Source organism: Schistocerca piceifrons, chromosome 8 (assembly GCF_021461385.2).
Source record: "Schistocerca piceifrons isolate TAMUIC-IGC-003096 chromosome 8, iqSchPice1.1, whole genome shotgun sequence".
NCBI lineage: Eukaryota > Metazoa > Arthropoda > Insecta > Orthoptera > Acrididae > Schistocerca > Schistocerca piceifrons.
This window is the reverse complement of record NC_060145.1, coordinates 254,095,625-254,116,234: the sequence shown is the minus strand read 5'-3', so window position 1 is coordinate 254,116,234 and position 20,610 is coordinate 254,095,625. Positions and strand designations below refer to the sequence as shown.

General features: G+C 37.6%; 1 protein-coding gene across 6 annotated transcripts in view; it reads left to right on the top strand.

Annotated features, from left to right (window-relative positions):
* The window catches only part of LOC124711303 (nascent polypeptide-associated complex subunit alpha, muscle-specific form), a 421,389-nt gene that overhangs the window by 379,561 nt on the left and 21,218 nt on the right, over positions 1 to 20,610 (top strand). For 3 of the 6 annotated variants that reach the window (XM_047241315.1, XM_047241313.1, XM_047241312.1), the window contains 3 exons: positions 152 to 240; positions 3,479 to 3,532; positions 10,983 to 11,151. In XM_047241315.1, coding sequence (XP_047097271.1) covers positions 152 to 240; positions 3,479 to 3,532; positions 10,983 to 11,151 — 312 coding nt within the window. Of the gene's footprint in view, positions 1 to 151; positions 241 to 3,478; positions 3,533 to 10,454; positions 11,152 to 20,610 lie in introns of those variants that run through there. The other 3 variants (XM_047241316.1, XM_047241314.1, XM_047241317.1) reach the window with 2 other exon arrangements.

Below are 20,610 nucleotides of genomic sequence, written 5' to 3'. Positions count from 1 at the left end.
TTTAAATTCAACAGTTTATGCTATGAAGATCAAAACTTTCCTGAAACACTGCATATACACAACAACAGTTCAGCAACTCTTAATATTGATGTTTTTTGGTCTCTGATACCAGCAACAGAGTGCTGTTTCTTGAACACTGACTATTTTTCAGGTTGTGCACAAACAGTTCAACTCTCCAATTGGCTTGTATTCTGACCAGAACATAGCTGAGACTATTCAGAAACAAACTGGAGTAACACCGTAAGTATTATGTAAGAGCTATGCATAAATCACTCACACTCTATGTACTGATTTTAATTGATATCACTGCAAAGATGTGGTCTTAAAACAAAAGAAAACTGAGACATTTCTTATTTCTGACACTGGTTGACAGCTATGATCCCCATGACAGAAGAAAGAAAAAACTCCCTGTCATACTTCAGTAGATTATTTTCTGTATCACACAGGAAGTAAGAAAGAAAATTCATGATGCCATTGGTATTATATGTTATTTTATCACTAGCTAAAATGCATTCATTGTCTGAAACAAGTACTAGAGTGAATACTCTCAACACAGTGTGTTGGTATTTATCTGTAATTTCTAAGGTAAACCTTTTAAAATCTGAATACATTAGATGTTCTCAAGTATTGAAGATGGATCTTCTGCATATGAATCTTTATCTCTAAATTGGTGAAGTGAAACAATCTCAGGTCTCTGAGAGGATAGTAAAAATAGAATTTATTGTCAACATTGGCATGCACAGGAATCCATGAGATCAGTCAGAATTCAGTGCCAGAAAATTGTTAGTTTTATCCAAAGTGAAGTTCATAATCAATGTATTTCTTCTGAATCAAACATCCAGATGAGCAAAGCTAAAGAGAAAAGAATGATTCACTGAGGGTGCTGTAGAAGAAGAAATTCATCATTGCATCTCTGCATTACATAAAATGTTGTGCCCAGACTTCTTCTAATGAAGAACCAAAATCAGTTCTCTGGAGCAAGGGGCCAGAACCAGTGCCCATTGCCATAAATGTAAGCAGTATGAACTGAGCCATGCTGTGCAGTCAACATCCTGGAATTCTATTAAATGGCATAAACCTTCACCATGATAATGCTTGCACTCACATTTTGGCACCCATGAGGAATACCGTATTTACTCGAATCTAAGCCGCACCTGAAAAATGAGACTCGAAATCAAGGAAAAAAAAAATTCCCGAATCTAAGCCGCACCTGAAATTTGAGACTCGAAATTCAAGGGGAGAGAAAAGTTTTAGGCCGCAACTTCAAATCGAAACAAAGTTGGTCCATTGTAATATGAGACACAATTTAGGTCGATTGAAAGACGATACAGCTGCAATAGTTTGGTTCGAGTCGTAAGCTTAGCAGTTAAGCTTTACCAGGTAGCCATTGCTATGCGTCAGGCGCTCCGTCCGTATTTATACGGGTACCCTTCCTTTTTCACGTGCTTCGTCTGGTTTGAATCGATTGCTTATTTTGCTTTGATCTGATAAGTGCCGTTTTCTTTGTTATAGTTTGTTTACGTCACTCTAAGCTGAAAATGCATTACTGTACTGCGTCATGCATTGTTTGTCGCATTCTGATGGTGCGTGTTTACGGCCTGTCGCCGCCCGCGGCATGGCTTGCTTTTGTGCGCGCTACCACCGCTTGCGATTAAAAAAAGAGAGGAATTGTCTCATTAGCGAAACAATGGCAAGTGACTGCTACTTGTTGTTACTTACACTGCTGCTTTCTTTGATAATGATCAACAAGAACCAAATAATAGACTGCGTATGATAGAACATGTTCTGAACGAGAGTTGAGCGAAAATTTTTCTCCGTTTGAAAATCGTTGCGGCTGCTTCTTTAGTAAATCAAATTCTGCCCAGAAATTAGTCATTTTAGATTTTAAAAATCTAGTCAGTTGCCGTGCTTCATTTCTGACTGTATCACTATTAGGCATAAAAATAATACGAATATAAACATGACACGATACGTATTTTCTTCCGCATTTGCTGTTGTCTCACTCTAGTTTCGTAGTTTATTAGGCAGACGGGATTTAAATGAGATAGCAACAAACAGGAAAGAATACATGGCAAAATGTTTATATTCGTATTATTCTTATGGTGAAGAGAATACTGCATGTGATTCACATTTCATCAGGTTCCTATTAGCAACAGTCTTGCCAGTCGGATTTTCGTAGTACATTGAAATTCTGCTACTTTTGAAGATGAACAATACGGAATTTGTATTTACTTCGTTGGATAATGTATGAAAATGCAGTGGTCGAAACTCGGGGCGGAGAAAAAAAAGCTCGTCTTCCACCTTTTTTTTATTTATTTACTGACGCAGAGGTTTTGGCGCCAGTATTTATCTCGTTTCCTACACAGCATGCCTGTGTAGCGCTACATACATTCGACGGCAGAAGTTAGTTGTGGCGGCACCTACCAACATTTTTCAGAACTTCTGCTTGCTTTGCACTCAATTCTAAGCCGCAGGCGGTTTTTTGGATTACAAAAACCGGAAAAAAAGTGCGACTTAGATTCGAGTAAATACGGTATACTTAATAGATATAAAATGGGAAACATTCTAACATCTGCTCTGTTGGTCAGACTTTGCACTACAGGATTTTCACATAATAGCCAACACGAAAGACAGACATACATGGATGTATTTTTGAAGTGGACTAGAACATAAGTAATCAGGTTTGACTGTGGTTCTGCTCTTGACCTACAGACTTCAACAAAAAAGCAACTCACCATCCTTAGAGACAGGTCTTTTTCATTTGGCTGTTCCTAATACTTCTGCATTTTACTCACAGAAAGAATTAAAATATCACTTCATTTTAATACAGTTAGCTTTCAGATTGTAACTATAAAAAATAATTGATGTTTAGCAAGTAATTTATTGAAATCTCTCTGTAATGTGAGCGAAATTCCTTCCTAATGAGACACTCTTGTGCAAACAAATTGCCTAGTTGTGGTGGATGTTTATTGCAGAACAAAGACCCACCATAACTAGGCACTGACAGATTTATGGAAGTGTGAGACATAGGAGCTACAGATTTGTTTGCACACAATAGCCATTACAATTGCTTCTGTTGTCCTATCTGGTTTAGTAAAAGATGTATTCTGTCTGAAAAAACATTACTTTCTTTATTGATTGTTTGTATGAACCAAATTATTGTTGTATTGTTACTGTAAGATTCTAGTGATAGATTTAGTTGTACGAATCATGTTTATGTATAGTTTAAATTTTGATATGAGATTGTGTGTGTCCAGGATAATTTTTTCTGGCCATTCACTGCAGTAGTACTTACTGATATTATTGTGTGTGGAATTATATGTAAAACATCAGTCCAAGTTTGCCCTCATTTGAGATGCTCATGCAAAAATAATTTCAAATAACAAATTATAAAATCCCATTCATTGTAAACATAGTGTGCTGCAAGTCAAAGTCATGAGTGTTAATGTGTTCCCCGTTTTCATTTACAAAATCTCAGGAAATCCATAGTAAGAGCTCCCACGCTGGATCGGCGAAATCAAGTACCTGTGAGGCAAGTAGGAAATGGAATCATCTTTTCTACTGGCTGCAGATAAATGTCTCTTTTCACAGTCACTGCTTTATTTTTTGCTAGCAGGCCTATTTTTATATATTCTTCACATTTTTTGCCTAGAATACATGCTCAGGTTAATAACAATACTGCATCTCTTAATATTAATAGCTGATGAATTAAACTGCATCCTCTGTGGGAGATGTCACACAATTGTCTACACTAATGGCATGGTCGCTTGTCGAAATGTGTTGCTGCCTAGCACAGTACTTAGAATTCTGTGACTGTTCAGTTTTAAACTTTCTTCCAACTTTGCTAACTGGCAAGTTAAGAAACATGCCAGTTACAATGTCAGACATGAATGACAATTCTAAGAACCACTTCAGAAGGTCAGTTATAATCATCTTTGGCTTTCAAGATATAACAATCTCATTTGAAGTCTTGGTAAGTAAGAAAGGAAATTATGTTAGGATTTAATTCCATCAACAATGAGGTAGTTAGACATGGATTCCTTTGAGACATGGCAGAAAGTATCACAAGTTTCTGGAGATGGAAGGAAGAGCTTGGTAGTTTGAATCAGTGTAGTGCTCAGCTTTCTGTATACTGTATTTATTTATTTCTGTCTTCCTTTCAATCTAGTACCAGTAAGTGACATGTTGTCTTTTCTGTAATTGGTTTTCATTCTATGATCAGCTATTCCCCTCCTCACTCTCCTTTTACTAACATTTGGTAAGATGGAGGAAACTCTCTGCTATTTTGTGTCATTGTCACTGTACTATACAAATGAATTAAATTGTGACAGGAACAGTTTACTTCATATGTATGAAAGTAAAGCAGACAGTTGACTAGTAAACGCTTATGTACATTATTCATTGGCTATATACATCTACAGGGAAGATGTCTTCATAACAAAAAGATTCTCAGAAACCCAATGCCATCTGCTATGAGAGCCCAATGAAACACATAAAACATACAAGAAACTGTAAACTAACTAAGTTGCTAGTATAAAACAAAAGTAATATTTATTACTTTTGATAATGAATGATAATTGAATGTAACTGAGGCTGAAATGAATTTAAAAGGAAATAATAACAAATTGCAACAAACATTTGCCAGACCGAAACAAAATAAAGAGAGAGAGAAAAAGAAAGAGAGAGATGAACACAGATATTAAAAGAAACAAGAGAAGGGTGGAAAGACGGATGGTTTCAGAAATCTGAGTGCATAGTAACAAGATGGCAAGAAATTAAGACAAAATGCATACAGACAAAGACAGAACATTAGCCAGTTGTTGGAGGAGGTGTCAGCCTTCATTTCATAGGGGTGGGTTTCACTCTTTCAATTATAATTGTGAATAATATAGCAAACCACTGCCTTGGAAATGACAAACAATTTTTACAGTGCTGCAATGAATGCTGTTATCAATGCACAATGAGACTAGCATTTTGAAAATCTTCATTCCTTCAAAATTCTATAAATTTTCATTCAGATAGAAATCAGCATTCTTATTAATCTGTTACCAATATGATAGTGTCACAAAACCATTTTCTCCTAAAGCAGTGCAATATAATAAATGTTGTGTATGTGATCCATATCATGGCCTTTCATGTTAGTTAGCAAGTGAATGATGATAACATCTTTGTAACACTGTCATGGCCTCTCAAAAGAAATAAGCTAACATTGTAACATTTATACAACATTTTAATTTCACAAGCCACTATGAAATTCTATAGGCTCACACACTTCCACCAGAATACTACATAGAAACAGTAATTTATTATTGCAGCTCATTTCATTAACCATATGAGGTGCCACCTATCATTCTGGAATTTGTCTTATGGGCACTGTAGACGACCAAATTTAAATTGCCGCATCTCATTCAGATGTGATGTCAGACTCATCAGGCTCAAAATTTCCACTTAACACTAACATCAGAAGCAACTGATGGCATAACACTGTAATGATTTGAAATATCTCACACTGACTTGTATACGCGTTCTACCCAGTCAGTTCACTGTGACCATTGTAGAGTAATTCAGTCTACTCTCTTGTGCAATTTTATTGTATGTTACATTTGTGTTACATTTCGTTTCCGTAGTACATAATCTTATACTTTTGATCATGCATCATAATGAGCCCATGCTAGAGAATAAGCTCTGCTTGCTGTTCTGTCACGTAACTATTTATTTCTATTTCACATTTCTTTCTCCTTCCCCCCCCCCCCCTCTCTCTCTCTCTCTCTCTCTCTCTCTCTCTCTCTCTCTCTCTCTCTCTCTCTCTCTCTCTCTCCCTCTCCCTCCCTCTCCTCCCCCCCTCTTTTCACTTTTTGTTGTGTGTGTCATCTGCACTTGTCTTTCTCTCCAACTACTCAGCTTTCTTTGAGTACCACAAAACTATTTTCTTGCTCCTCAATGGTATATAGATATTGAAGGGGTAAAGATAACAACTCACCAATAGTTTCTGAAAACACACACACACGAGAGAGCGCGAGAGAGAGAGGAGAGAGAGAGGGGGGGGGGGGGCTGGTATTGCTTCTTGACTGGTCAAGCTCCAAAAGAGGGTTCATCTTAAAGGTGGCAGGGTGCTCAGTCTGGTTCCTTGCTTCGGAACAATTCAGTGCCTCAACTATTTGATGGGTTATTACTTTACTCCTTAAATATTTCTGTTGCCTGGTTTTCATATGTTGGTCATTTCCTTTTTGTCTGGCACCTTGTCTTCATTCCTATCTCCACTTCATTTTGATTTAATTTTTCTGCCTCTGTATCTACGGTTCAGGCTTTTCCCATTTTGTTCATAGTTTAACATAGATCATTTGGTACTTCAAGACATATATATTTTCTCTTGCCAAGTATCTGAGCCCCAAGTAAATTTTCATTGTAGATGTTGCTTTAATATCTATTGTTAAACTTGTTGTGAACCATTAACTTAGATTGTGTGACACTGCTCATTATCGTAATGGAAATTGTAGTGTATGTAGCTGTAGCTGACAGACAAGAGGCACTGTGCCACTTTTGTATTGTGTTTACCTCATGTAATATGACAATGTATTTGTAGGGAGAAGTGAATGCTACTTGCATGTTTCCTACAAACTTCACTGGGACGAGTAGATTCCCATAACAGTCACTGTCTCTGTGAATGTATAGAAATTTCCCACTATGTTTTTCGCCATTTAATTTCTCATTTCACTACTTCTAGGTTCCTAGTTACTAATTGTGACTCCCCTGCATACAGTCTTGTGTGAATGAAAATTGTGGAATGATGCTGATGCTTTTAGTTTCAAAATGATATTGGTGAGAACTTTTAAAATAATTCATTGGATCATCTGTCAGTCTTTGTATCTTGCTGCATTTCAGATTAATCTAGGATTATAATGCACCAAACAAATAAGCTGTAGCAATTTTCTTTGTATATGCTTATGCCAAAGTCACTTATTAGATAAGAACAAACATACATTTCTTCATTGAAATTCTTATTCAATAATCAAATCAAATCAAATGTAATATAATACAAATTATGGGTATAAGTTAGGTTCGACCAAAAGAAAACTTTTTCAGAACTCTTTAGAATTTTCTTTCAGCTGATTCAAGTAATAATATTGGACTAACTTCCAGACATACTACTAAGGAATACTGTTTGTAATAGCACAGTTAATTTTTAAATAGATCTGATTAGATATGTGCAAGAAATGACACAAAAATGAAGAGAAAGCATTCATATTCATTCTGTTGTATGCTCAACTCTTGTGACTATATGAACGGGGAGAGAAGCTAGTTTTTATGTCGTGAATTTAAGTAACAATTGATATCAAAATACAGATCTGAGATGTGAAATACTATCACATCGTAACCAAATATTATATTACCGTGACACAAAATTTCATAATATTTATTCATGGTCTGAAGCCACTGCAAGTTACAGAAATTTATCGACTGTTTAAATGACTGCCAAACAATGGAAAATCCAGGATGGAATGTAACAATATTATGAAAAGGAAAGTTTCCACTCACCATATAGCAGAGATGCTGAGTTGCAGATAGGCACAACAACACATTGTTTTATTTGTAAACAGAGGAGGTAAATTAGTTGAAGTGATTCGAAAAATTTGCATTATGTGAATATAAAATATAACAATAAGGTTATTTTATTGTTTCAAAAAGGTCCACTTTGCCCTTAGTCAATTTCTATATTCAATATTTACAATTTCCTTCGAAAGAAATGTGGCAACAAAGAGAAAGAAAAGAAATTATTTTATCAACTACTGCCTTATAAACTTCCACAGACAAGGCATACTGAATTAAGAAAATAGTGTCCATTTTGTAATTTTCTTATAATCTACACCAGCTTCAAGTCACTCAAATATATTAAACATCACTGCAGGGGGAGTTCAGGAGGAGCACCGTATAAAGTAGGTGCGGATGTGTGATGGGAAAAGACCTTTAAACAAATAATTTTTTAATGAGGATTTGGACATTTAAAATTACTCATTGGATTACTTTTGTGATTATTCAATGAAGTATATAGGTCTCAAATCATAACTAAAAACAACACTAGCATGGTTGACATGTTGAACACCAATAACTTGTATATACATCTACTTTCTCAGTCCATGTTCGGTACTCAGTAATAACATACAGGGATGTCAGGCATGAAACTTCTCTCTCTCAAAAAAAAGAATAGTTGTACAGTAGAGTAGTATCTTTCACTGTCGCATTTTTAGTCTGCATGTTTCATGGTGCATAGTTTTAACATTGGTAACCATAATAGCAGGTAGCACACTGGCTTATCAATAGCTACTGAAATAAGCCAGGATTTATTTGTGTACTGTCTATTTTAGTAAAAAAAACTAGCAGTAGCAAAGTACAAAGCTTCTCCTGATTATAATATGAATCTGAGACTTACTTTCAAAATTGCTTTTTTATTTGTGTCTTGGGTCAAATGTATTTGTTAAGTTGTTCTTGTGTATATGTAAAAAAAATGGTAGTATAATCTTGTAATCATCCTACATGAAAGACATTTAGAAAGTAAAGATAGAAGGCTTCAAAACATCACAAGAAGACTGTTGTGTAAAGACAGCTTGTGCCATCTTGCAGTGTTTATGGACTGCTGTATCTCACCAAGAGACCAAAAAGAAGTAGTGGAGTTTTTTCATCTCATTGTCAAGTTACAGTATAAGGCTTACAGACTGAAACATCATTTTCTGAATGTCTTCCTTACATTGTAGTTATCTTAGATTTGAAATGACTCTGAACTGAAAGAGAAGTGGTTCATCAGATACGAAGCTGAAGGTGTCAAAAGGCTAAGGTTGTGGTCAGATGGATATCACTGTGCATGCGTTGCTTGAATACAGGTATTTCTGCTTTATGTCTATGTGCTGCTCTGTGTGCCCTCCATGGTGAAAGCTTGCCTCTTTGATATCAAAATAATTGTCTTAGCTTCGTAAGGTCGCAGGATGATGCTTATTATGCAAAAAACGAAGTTTTTCTGTAATTGATTCCCATGCAGAATTTAAGTGGAAACCGCCATCTCAATTCATAAGACAGTCATAATTCCACTGATTCATTGATGATTGAGTCCTAAAAGTTTGACATATGGGCCATGATTTTAGTTTCATTATACTTCATCAGATGACCAGCGGAAATACAGTATTCAGTGTAGTGGATTTATTTTCTTGGAGAAGGCAAGTGTGACAGTGATTTTCTATAATGCCATCCTGCAATTTGCATGTCATTTTCTCTATATAAGATTTGCCACACTCACAAGTAGGTGTTTACAGGATTTCATGTGAATGCAGAAAATCTTATATAGGGCAAAGGATGCACACATCGCAGGATAACATTACAGAACATCACAAGCAGGTGCTTACAGGATTTCACATGAATGCGGCAAATCTTGTACAGGGTAAACGATGTGTACAGTGCATATCTCATTGTAGAACATTAGCAGCATACTTGCCTTCTCCCAGCAAATAAGTCCACTATCACACTGAACACTGCAATTCCACTGGTCATTTGATTAAATATAATGAAACAAAAATTGTGGCCCATATGTCAAAATTTTGTAACACAATCATCAATGGATCAGTTGAAATATGATTGTCTGATTCCCTTATGAATCAAGACAGTCGTTTCCAATTAAATTCTTCATGGGACCCGATTATAGAAAAACTCCATGCTCTGCATAACCATCATCATCCTGAAATCTTACCACACGAAGACATTCATTTTTATATCTAAGAGGCTAGCCTTCATGGAAGGCACACAGAGCCATTCACAGACTTACAGCAGAAGTGCGTTCACTCTGGCAATGCATGTGCAATGCCAACTAGGACACCATGTATGTGCCGGCAGGATCTTAAATATGGAAGATTAGTGTACTGCTCATCAGTATTTATCTGGAGATGGGCAGAATATACCAAAATGTCATACCAGCAAGTTACAGACATCTGACAGTTCTCTTGAAATTTTATAGAACACATCTGTTGTAGATAGACACTATTCTACTATAATGTTGAAGAACATTTTGTGTGTGATGAGCAGATGGTTTCCCATTAGCATTTAAAAATCAGAATATTTTGATAGTATTAGGACCCATGTATTGATGCTCTACCATGTCAGAAAAAGTACTGAATGCTTTACACTGCCTGTGTTTTGATCGAATAAAAACTGGTAAAATCGTAAAATTTGCTGTGTTACTTCAAAAATGTATTACAGCTTCATCTTCTATATGAGTGAGTCTGCTTCACTTTCCTCCACTTTCCTCTACAATAGTCATAAGCATCTAAGTTATTTCTTGGTGAGATTCAAGTATATTTATTGAATGCATAAAGTGTAAAACTGGATCTGTAATTTTAGAAGTGCTGGCACATTAATTACATTGTCAATATAATCATTTCTGTATAGAACTGCTACTGCATCTCTAATCATAGTATTTTTATTGACCTTTCTTTCCTAAAACAAAAAATACAAATACAACAACAACAACAAAACACACTTGCCCGGCCTCCTTGGCAACAATAAAACTTTCAACATAACAACAACTCTAACATCCTCAAACATGATAAATTAACACTGTGTGGCCACCTATGGATACATCTTTTTTTTTACATAATATGAGTAATGCACCAATAATACTTAACGTTAATCACTTTGATTAAAATGCAAACTTTTTTGCACTGACTCTCTTTAAATTGCATAATATTTTAAACTTATGTCACCTCCAATTTTGCAATAAACTACATGTATTTGTACACAAATCTTGCAAATAATGCTTAAACCATTTTCTTATCCCATTTCTTTTTTTAATATTTACACATACTATCCATTAATGGCATATCACACCTTACCCAACTCATATCAAACAACACAAAAAATTCTTGTACAATAATGAACACACATAATAATGAGTTGTCCCTCATAAATGAACAACACCATAAAATATAACACAACACATGCAGCATGAAGAAGACAGTCAAATATGACCCATCACAGTCCGAGACATTCAAGGCGCTGCAAGAAGAGGAACTGGGAGGACATTTGCAAGAAGTGACAGTACCTGTGACGCCCAAGGTCTTCAACCCCACAAGCAGGCCCAATGCAGTTCCTGAAAAGCCAGCATGGGTGAAGGTGGGTACCACGAGCAAATTTCTAGAGTACAGTACTAGCTAAGACAGTTCAATAGTATTAGAAATGTGGCTGCTTGTTTTAATACAAGAACAAGTCCAGAACATATAAATGCTAAGAGCTAATGGTCCATAAATGAAACATTCTGAATACTTGATGTGAATCTTCAGGTTTTGGTGGTGCAAAGACTGTTCCATTAAGTTTCGGGTGTGCAGCCGCAAGAAATCTCCCCCTTCTTCCAATATTTCGGCTGTACAACGTTCAGCCATCTTCAGAGTAAGCTGCAAGATGGCTAAACGTTATACAGCCAAAATAATCAGAAGAAGAAGGAGATTTCTTGTGGCTGTACACCCGAAACTTAATGGAACATTCTGAGTACTATTTCTGACAAGAAAGATTTACTTTTATTACAAAGCTCTAAGAAAATATTTGCTCTGCCAATTGAAATATAAGTCCTTTAAACAATAAATATGTCATCAGCTACAAACAAAGTCTGAGTTGGAACTGTGAACAGTCATTCATTTTGTAGGCACAATGTTGTAGCCCCTGAAAATTGATATACTGCATGTTGATGTGTACCTCGCATTATCTCCTGAATTTTTCATCAATAATGATTTAACAATGTTGCTGATGTTTTGGGATTGTGAATGGGTTGCATTTTTTAAACGTGTAGCTTCCACAAGTGATAGCAGGATGAAATTGAGATTATGGACAGAGAGTGTATGTAGCCACTGTGGAATTGTATATTGGCACCATTTCCAACAGGTTACCTGCAATGGAAGTTCACTGCAATGGTGCAATTCAGAATGTTAAACGGCTTCTGTTGCAAGAAGCCATCTGGAAACTATAACAGTATCACTCAGAGAAAGCCCCTTAGGCAGTGTCACTATGGTTAAATATAATCTCTGACTGCAGGCTCAATTCTAGTCAACTATTATTAATGAAGAGTCCATCTTAGCCACTGAAGAGAGTTAAATAACAGTCAGCTGGAGATCCTGAGAACACCACCAGTAGGCAGCATACAAGGAAGTGATCATGAAAGCCTAAACAATTTCAATAACAGTTAACACCAACTGTACAAATTGCAATTCAGTAAAGCTATTTCATATCATCTTAGGTCACTGAAGATGATTATCATTCCCAGAGACAATAAGTTTTCATGACTTAAAAAGCTTGAGAAATTATTACCAAAAACAAGCAACATTGTGGCAACATTAGGAATTTCATGTGGAAGAGTACATCATAACATCAGAGCGTGTGAGCTAATAATTATGAGAGGCTATTAGTTGCTGTGTGATCTTTTGTTTCTATTCTGCTAAAGACAGGAGTTACATATAGAAAAACAAGAGAGGGAGAGAGAGATTTTTAAGGCTAGACTCACCATTGAGATTTTTCTCTAAATATTTATTAAATCACTATGAAATGGGCAAATTACACCCCAAAGAATTTCTAGGAAAACACTCACATGGAAGGACTTGACCCAAGGTTGTTCAACAGTATCTACCATTTAATTTTAAACACAAATATATATTTAACATAACCTTTCAGAAAACAAGAATTTAATAATATTAAAATTGAGGTCCATCAGTTAGCTGAGGCTCAGCATATAACTTCTTAAAAAAAGAAAAAAAATCAAATTCATTTACCAGGGAGAACCAGCCCACTAAGAACAGCTAGCAACCCTTTAAGAAAATTAGCTGGATCAAAATTACAAGAATAATTAATGGTTATCAATAATTTTGCAATAAGCTAATTAAGCTTCAATAGCTTACAGTTTACCACAGTTCCAGCAGTGAGCCCATGAGTAAATAATAGGTCATATAGACCCAGTGATGTAACCACACTTCAAACTTAGCAGTCCATGATGTGGGCAATACTACAACACACCATGACTTCCATCAATTTTCAGTACAAATAAATGCATGAATTTAAAACAAATTACTCACTTGCAAACTAAAACAATGTCACATTACACATAGCTGGAGCCAAAGCAGGTGAAGGCTGTCATTTAAAATACAATCTCAAACCAGCTCTCAGCCATGCTGCCAATACAAATCCAGAAGGAAGCAATTACAATACTTGGATCCAGAGTTCATAACAGTAATGCCTTTATTTCCAAAAGACCAGCTTTGTTCTCCACAAATACATCTACAGTGGACAAACAGAAAGCACCAAAAATCAGTTCCACCCGTCAGCCTATGTACAAGCAAAATACAGCACAACCACCAAGGTAGTGACCACTGTAAAAATGCTGCCAGCCCCCACAGGCTGTGGAGCTACCACCGGTGCACAAAACACCCAAGTTCAGTGCACCAGCTTCAGTGCTGCCACGCCACCTCTCCCTTGCTTAGCTTACCTCCTGATCCTGGAGTGCCACCTAGCCACATGATGCACCAACAAACCAAAGGTATGCAAGCAGTGAGGGTTGACTCAAAACAAGCCACCATTGCTCACACTATAAATTTGAATAGGCATCATTCATGAGTCTATCTCAATTATTTGCACAAATGTAGACACTTAGATAAGATTTGCTACTACCACCCAACCACATAGCAAAACATATCTATACTCTGAAATATTAAAAATGAGTAAAGCCTTTAGCATTCACTGGCCAAAGAAATTAGGAATTCTGGAGGTGGTGCCAAGCTTCCATAGTGCATGTACTGAAGAAACCCATTTGACAATCAACACAAAAGGTATGAGGATTCTCTCTACATGTCCTAAATGTGCTATGCAATTGTCACATGCCTTTGAAATAACAACTTTTGAAGTAAGAATATCATTATACAAAAGGCACAAAAAATTATACCCTGATTGTTATTAAGATCTTAGGACACAGAGTACAATCTCAGTTAAACAAAGAGTGGAGAAGCGACTTGCCCATGACATTATTAAAAGAACCATTATCAAACCAAAAAAAACTGTATCTGCATGACTAGACACAGATTTGATCCCTCCTCCTCCAGAATATGAGTGCAGTGTTTTCAATGTCAAACTCATTATCTCTCCAATGAGGAAATTCAAACTGTGATGCAGGGATAGTCTTTAAATTTGAAATGATAACTATTCAAACAGTAAATATTTTAACTATGTTTTGACAAATAAATAAACAAAGCTGCTGATTTTGCCAAAAATAAAGACTGCCTTGTTAATTTGTTGTATGTTATAATCAGTGTGTTTATTATGCATCATTTAAATCTTATTACACATTTCATAACATATTTAGTGTTGTGTCATATCTAGAGAGTAGAGCTGTTCAGCCATAAAACAACAAAGAATGATGGCACAATTCTAAACAAACTATTAATGAAGACAAACACTTAACTTGTATAACAGATTTGGCCCACACACGAAATGGTACACCAATGAGCATAAATGTACTATTAACACAAAATGCAGCATTCAGTTCACTGGCAGTACAGTACAGTAATTAGGCAGAGACACTCTATGTAGACTACAAGGACAGTACTTTGAACACTGATGTGTCAACACATTCAAGTGACTCTGTGAAAAAAGACTAAATGCCAAGTGCAGACTGAAAGTAGAGATCTGATGTTCAACATAAAACAGCAACAGGTTGCAGCACTGCAGCAAAGTTTCCTTGTAGGTACGGCCCTTGGCCACATCGTGGTTGACCACACCAGCTGCCTGTTATGCCTCTTATAGAACCTGTGGTGGTGCCAACCTTGAGCCTCACAATGCAAGATATCAATGACACAACATTCCTCTCCCACAAACCTTCACACTGTCATCATGTACTGCTGAGGCAAGGAATGACAACAGGGGTAAGGTCTGGATACAGGTATTGCTTGAGGGGACAGATTCTTTGACAAAAGTCAATGGCTGGTCCCTTTCTGCAGCCCAGTATCCACCTTGAAAGTGGCCAGGAACACCAGCCAAAAATACAGCCACAGGGTGCACATCTACATCCAAAGATGTGGATACTATTGAAGGGCCATCCAAGATGGCAGCTGGACCCTCTGAGGCAGCTGGACATGAACCCTTGCTGGACATCACCTCGGGCTGTGGATTGGTGGCAGTGGTGGAGGAAGCTGCTCCACACTGATTTCCATGAGTGCATCAACCAAAAGCGTCAACCATGTTGAGTGAGGACATCGAGAAGATTGCTACAGCTGCTGACCCCTGTGGAGCACTGGAACCGCAGACAAAGAAATTGCAGTACTCGACAATGATGCAGCCCTTTCAGGCCCTGGACAGTATACAAAGATCTGCCTAACACATCAGTAGTAACACTTTTTTCCCCACTACCGACCCTTACTGATCACCCAGAAAAACAGTTTTCTGTGGTTGAAACTTTTTGAGGTATGGTGGAACATAGGGCTTCTGTGGTAGATGAAGAAAATGTAGAAGTATGCAATGTCAATGACCATTCAGGAGCTCCACTGGTAACTTGCTTCACCAGTGATTGCTATCTCATAGCAAGGAGCGACAGGACAGGAGAAACTTCTTGAAGGCCTAATATTGTGTGTGAGAGGAGCACAGCTTGTCCACTTATGTCTTAAAAGTGCTCCAGAACATTCAGATTCTCCGCTGGACTGGAGGCGAGATGGTGCTGTCATGATGTGCTAGATGTCATTGCATGATATTCCAAAAGACTTCGACAAAATCAATATGAAGACATTGCCATGGTCCCATTGTTGTGACCAATTAAAAAAATATTGCAGCTGAATGGACTGATGCTCCACACATGCTACACTGAGGGTGGTCATCTGTTTTAAGTGTCCATACCCAATCACGTATAGTGGCACTGAGCTAATTGCTTGGCACACACTGCTTCCCAGTGACCCTGGTGGAGCAATTGCAGCAACTAGAGGGACTCACGGACTATTACTCGTGCATCATCATTTTTGTGTGGAGGAGGAGAATGTCCACGTGCACAGAAATAGTAAGCCTGTGCACAAGATAATGACACACCAGGGGGGTGGTGTATTTCCTTTAGACTCAAGGCCATCCATTGCAGACACGCTGCAGAGTCACACAAAGAGCTGGGCCAGATGCAGTTTTATATGCAGTTCATCAGTAGCTGACAGGAAACTCATGAAGTTTATTCAAATCCTGAGACCCTATGTGAAAACAAGAATCCCCGGATGAATTAAATGTGGAACTGATACTCACTGGTAACTAAGGCAACAAACTCAGCATTGAAATGCTGAGCTGTGGGCTTGTACAGAAGCTCTTATTGGTACTTGGAAAACAGCAGAGCATACCATTGCAACTTTAGTGCTGTACATGGCAGAAGGGGGTGAAACAGAACAGCCTGTGGTCTATAATAAGACAAAAGTATCACCCATACAAGTACGAATGAAATTTGCTAATTCCATAAATAATGACAAGTGCCTCTTTTTCCATCTGATTACAGTTGCACTATGTTTTGTTCAAAGATTTTAAATCAAAGGCAATGGGTGTATCAATAGAACCTATCCTGTGAAAGAACATCACTCCAATCTTGTAGGACAATGTATCCACTGCAGAACAACTGGCTTATGTGGGTTGAAATGAATAAGACAGAGAACACTGCAAACCATGTCCTTAAGATGCTGAGAAGATTGCCAACATTCCTTGAACCACACAAATGGAACACCTTTCCAATGTGGCTGACTCAACAGAGCAGCAGTCAGTGCTGCATTAGTTGATAAAATATGTGAGTTTTGCCCATCATCACCTGCAGCTCCTTAACGTTACAAGATGCTGGCAAATCTTTGATTGGCAAAAAATTTAACTGTGCTGTCTGAATACACTGGGCACTAATGACATGACCAAATATTCAATTTCCGTGTAAAAAAAAAATGAACGCTTTGTCTTGTTATACTTGAGGCCCACTTCTGATAGCACTTTGAATGGACACTCTAAGTTGTACAAATGTCCAACTGGTTTGTGACCAGAAACCACAATATCACCCAGGTAGTTAGAAGACAAACGGACTGTTGCTGTTAAGTGTTCCAAAAACCACTTCAAAATGGTGGGAGCTGATGCACTGCCGAATGTTAGGCATTGACATTGGAATATCACCAAGTTTGTATTGTTTTGACTGCTCATATAGCGGCACCTGCAAATATGCTTCTTGTAAGTCTATTTTTGAAAATAAATGGCCCTGTCTCAATTTTTCCATGAGTTCATAGGGCTGAGGCAGGGGTAATGAGTCTACCAATGTCACAGAATTAACTGTAGATTTGAAATTGACACAAAGCTGTAATCTGCCTGAAGGCTTTTTTAGAACAACCAGGGAGGATGCCCACTGATTTGCAGAAACAGGTTGAATGATCACAAATGTATGTTGAACAGGACCAGCAATATGAAAGCTTGACTGAGCATTTTCCTTAAGTCTTATATGAGCCTCAAAATTCTAAGCTTCCCCTAGCCCTTCTTGAAATAATACAGTATACCTATTGCACAGTTCATTGATACTGTCTTGAGGCACTTGTAGCATTCACTTGCAAGACGTTATCTTCAAGAGCAAGATCAAACAAATCAAAAGAATCAAGACAAAAAGATATGGGCTGTCCCAGGAGCACAGTACATGAAAAGACACAGTTCTGGTTACATTGCAGAACGTAGCCAGCACACTGCAAATGCCTGATACACGAATATGATTTCAATTATATGCTGACAGCGGGGCATGAGGCTGCTGTAACCATGGGCTTCCTAACAATTCATAAATATTTTTATTCAGTAATGTAACAGAAGCACCTGTATCTAACTGCATTTTCACTGTAGGCTGAGGCACTCATAAATGTACACATAGTTTGTTCAACTGTCAATGAATCAGTACTGAACACTTTTGTTTGATGGAGGTCGAGCCATGATGGTGTCATGTGTACAGGCTCAGTGGAAACAGCATTAACTTCCATTGAAGAAAGCTGTGAACAGGAATCTGACTGTTAGTTACTATTAAACTCAGTCTTGATCACAAATTTATTTATTCTGGTAACCGGTTTCGATCACGCCTGTGGTCGTCTTCAGACCAAAATACTGTATGAGCAGGAGCCTCCTTCTGGTGGTAAATCACTGCAGTGATTTACCAGCAGTGTGGTCAAAACTGGTTACCAGAATAAATAAATTTGTGATCAAGACTGATTTTAATAGTAACTATCAGTAATAACATAGGTCACTGTCTGCTCCCACGATGTATTCAAAAGTAAGGAATCTGACTGTTGCCTGGCACAACACTGTTGTAAATGCACAGTGTGAATGTGGCCCCACTTGGCACAAGAAAATGGATACTGTTGATGGTCATGCACACTGAAGCACTGTGGGGATGACTTCTTAGCATTAGACTGAAAAGTAGTGTGCACACAGCATGACTTACTATTGTTTTTATATGATTGATGAGTGGACTGATTGCATTGTGCACTTTTTAACTACCGGAGCGGCAAGAGCTTGTGAGTCAGTTTCTATCACATCTAAAATGTCCTGTGAATCTATAACGGAGAGTCAGATTCCAGAGAAGGATTAGGTAACCTCAAAATTGTGGTGCATGTGTATGCATCAGATATATTTTGTGTAAAAGCATCATGGAGCATAGTGTCACCATATGACAGTCTGTGAGAAAACTTGAATTTAAAATGTCTGATAACACCACATAATTTGGCTACCCACTTTTCATTCGTTTGTTTGATCACATTGCTTTTTTAATGGAAAGAACTTGTAACTGGCAGCTGCAACTTGCATCTGAGATTCAATGTGAGCATCTAGTCACTCCCTTAATGACTCTTAATCATTGTCCTCCAGACTAGTGTGCAGAAATAATATAAGACACAAATGAAATACTTTGGCATTCTCATTAGCAATAAAATGAGCATCGTATTGCAAATCTTGTTATAGAATTCAGAGAAGTGCATCTTAAGCAGTGCATGGTATTTTTTCTGGCCGACAAATTCTTGAAACTTGGGTGCAGAAGTAGCTTGTTGTGGCACGACTGTCAAAGATAGTATCTGTGTTAGTTGCATGATGCTCTGCAGTAATAGTTGAATCTGGTGCCCCCGTAACTGAACAGCTTGTGTCAGAAAAAGTTCCAGGGATGGAACAGACATGTTTATTCAAAAAGAGAATACAGACACAGTAACCCAAACGTCATCAAATGTTAGCAGAAGAACAGGGAACCATAGGGTCTGAAGCAACTCATCACCATTGTTGTTTCAGATCTAAAGGATAGGAACACTCAGTCCTAAAGCAATAAATAGTGGTGACACAATTCTAAACATACTATTAATGAAGACAAACACTTCACTTGTATAGCAGATTTGACCTGTGCTTAGTACAGCAATAAGTGTACATCCACTATTACCATACAACTCAGTGTCCAGTTCACTGGCAGTACAATACAGTAATTAGGAAGAGAAACTCTACATAGACTACATGAACAGCACTGTATCCATTGATACTTGATACACTCCAGTAACTCCATGGTAAAAGACTGGCATCTGAACACAGACTGAGCATAGAGCTCTGAGGCCAGACACAAATAGCAGCCGGCTATGGTAGCATTGCAAACTTGCTTCATGGCTCTCAGCCACATTGTGGTTGATTGCACTGGTAACAGTGTCTGTGGTGATAACTACCTGGAGCCTCGCGATGTGAGATATCGGTGACACCAACACGTACATTTCATTTTAGTGTGTGTGGGGAGAGAGAGAGAGAGAGAGAGAGAGAGAGACAGAGAGAGAGAGAGAGAGAGAGAGAGTGAGGAGGGTGGGGAAATGACAACTTCAACAGAGGAGTAGTGGCATAGAAAATGATAGTGTGGTGTGTAAAGTGAGAGGAGAGGGAAAATAAGAGTGACAGTAAGCAAGTGGGAAGAAGAATACTGGAAGTTTAGGCCAGGGGGACCAGAGAAAATGCAGGAGGGATGATTCTCATCTACATCTATCATTGGAGCTGGTGATGGGGAGGATACAAGTGGCACAGGTACTATAGTAGCTGTTGTCACTGACTGTGTTGTGTTATCAGGATGACAGTTTTTCTGGAAAATGTGGAATTTTCAGGGAATTACATTTTATATGGAAAAATCAAGGAAATCCCAGGGAATTTCAAAAATCTCAGAAATTCTACATTTTTAACCCAACACTGTAACTTAATTTTTATTGAGCTTTATAAGTTGTGTTAATTAAATGAATATTATTCTATATAAATTTTTGATGTTTAAAAATGCATTTAAACTACTGTTTATTGGTCAGTATATCTTAGCCACAAGGGAAGTAAGTGGCAAAAATAGTTATTGTAATCTGAGGTACTTCCCAACCTCTTTAACATATTAGGATCTTCTTATGACATCATCAACCTGGAATTCTCAGAGAACTCTGAAATAGTTTGAGTAGCCACACAGGTATGCACCGAATTCAAGAACTGGGTGGTTGAATTTCTGGCTATCAACATTTTAGTGATGGTCATTCAAACACTCCTAGACAGTTGTTTAGTTGTGAACCCAAACAGAAAATTTCATAA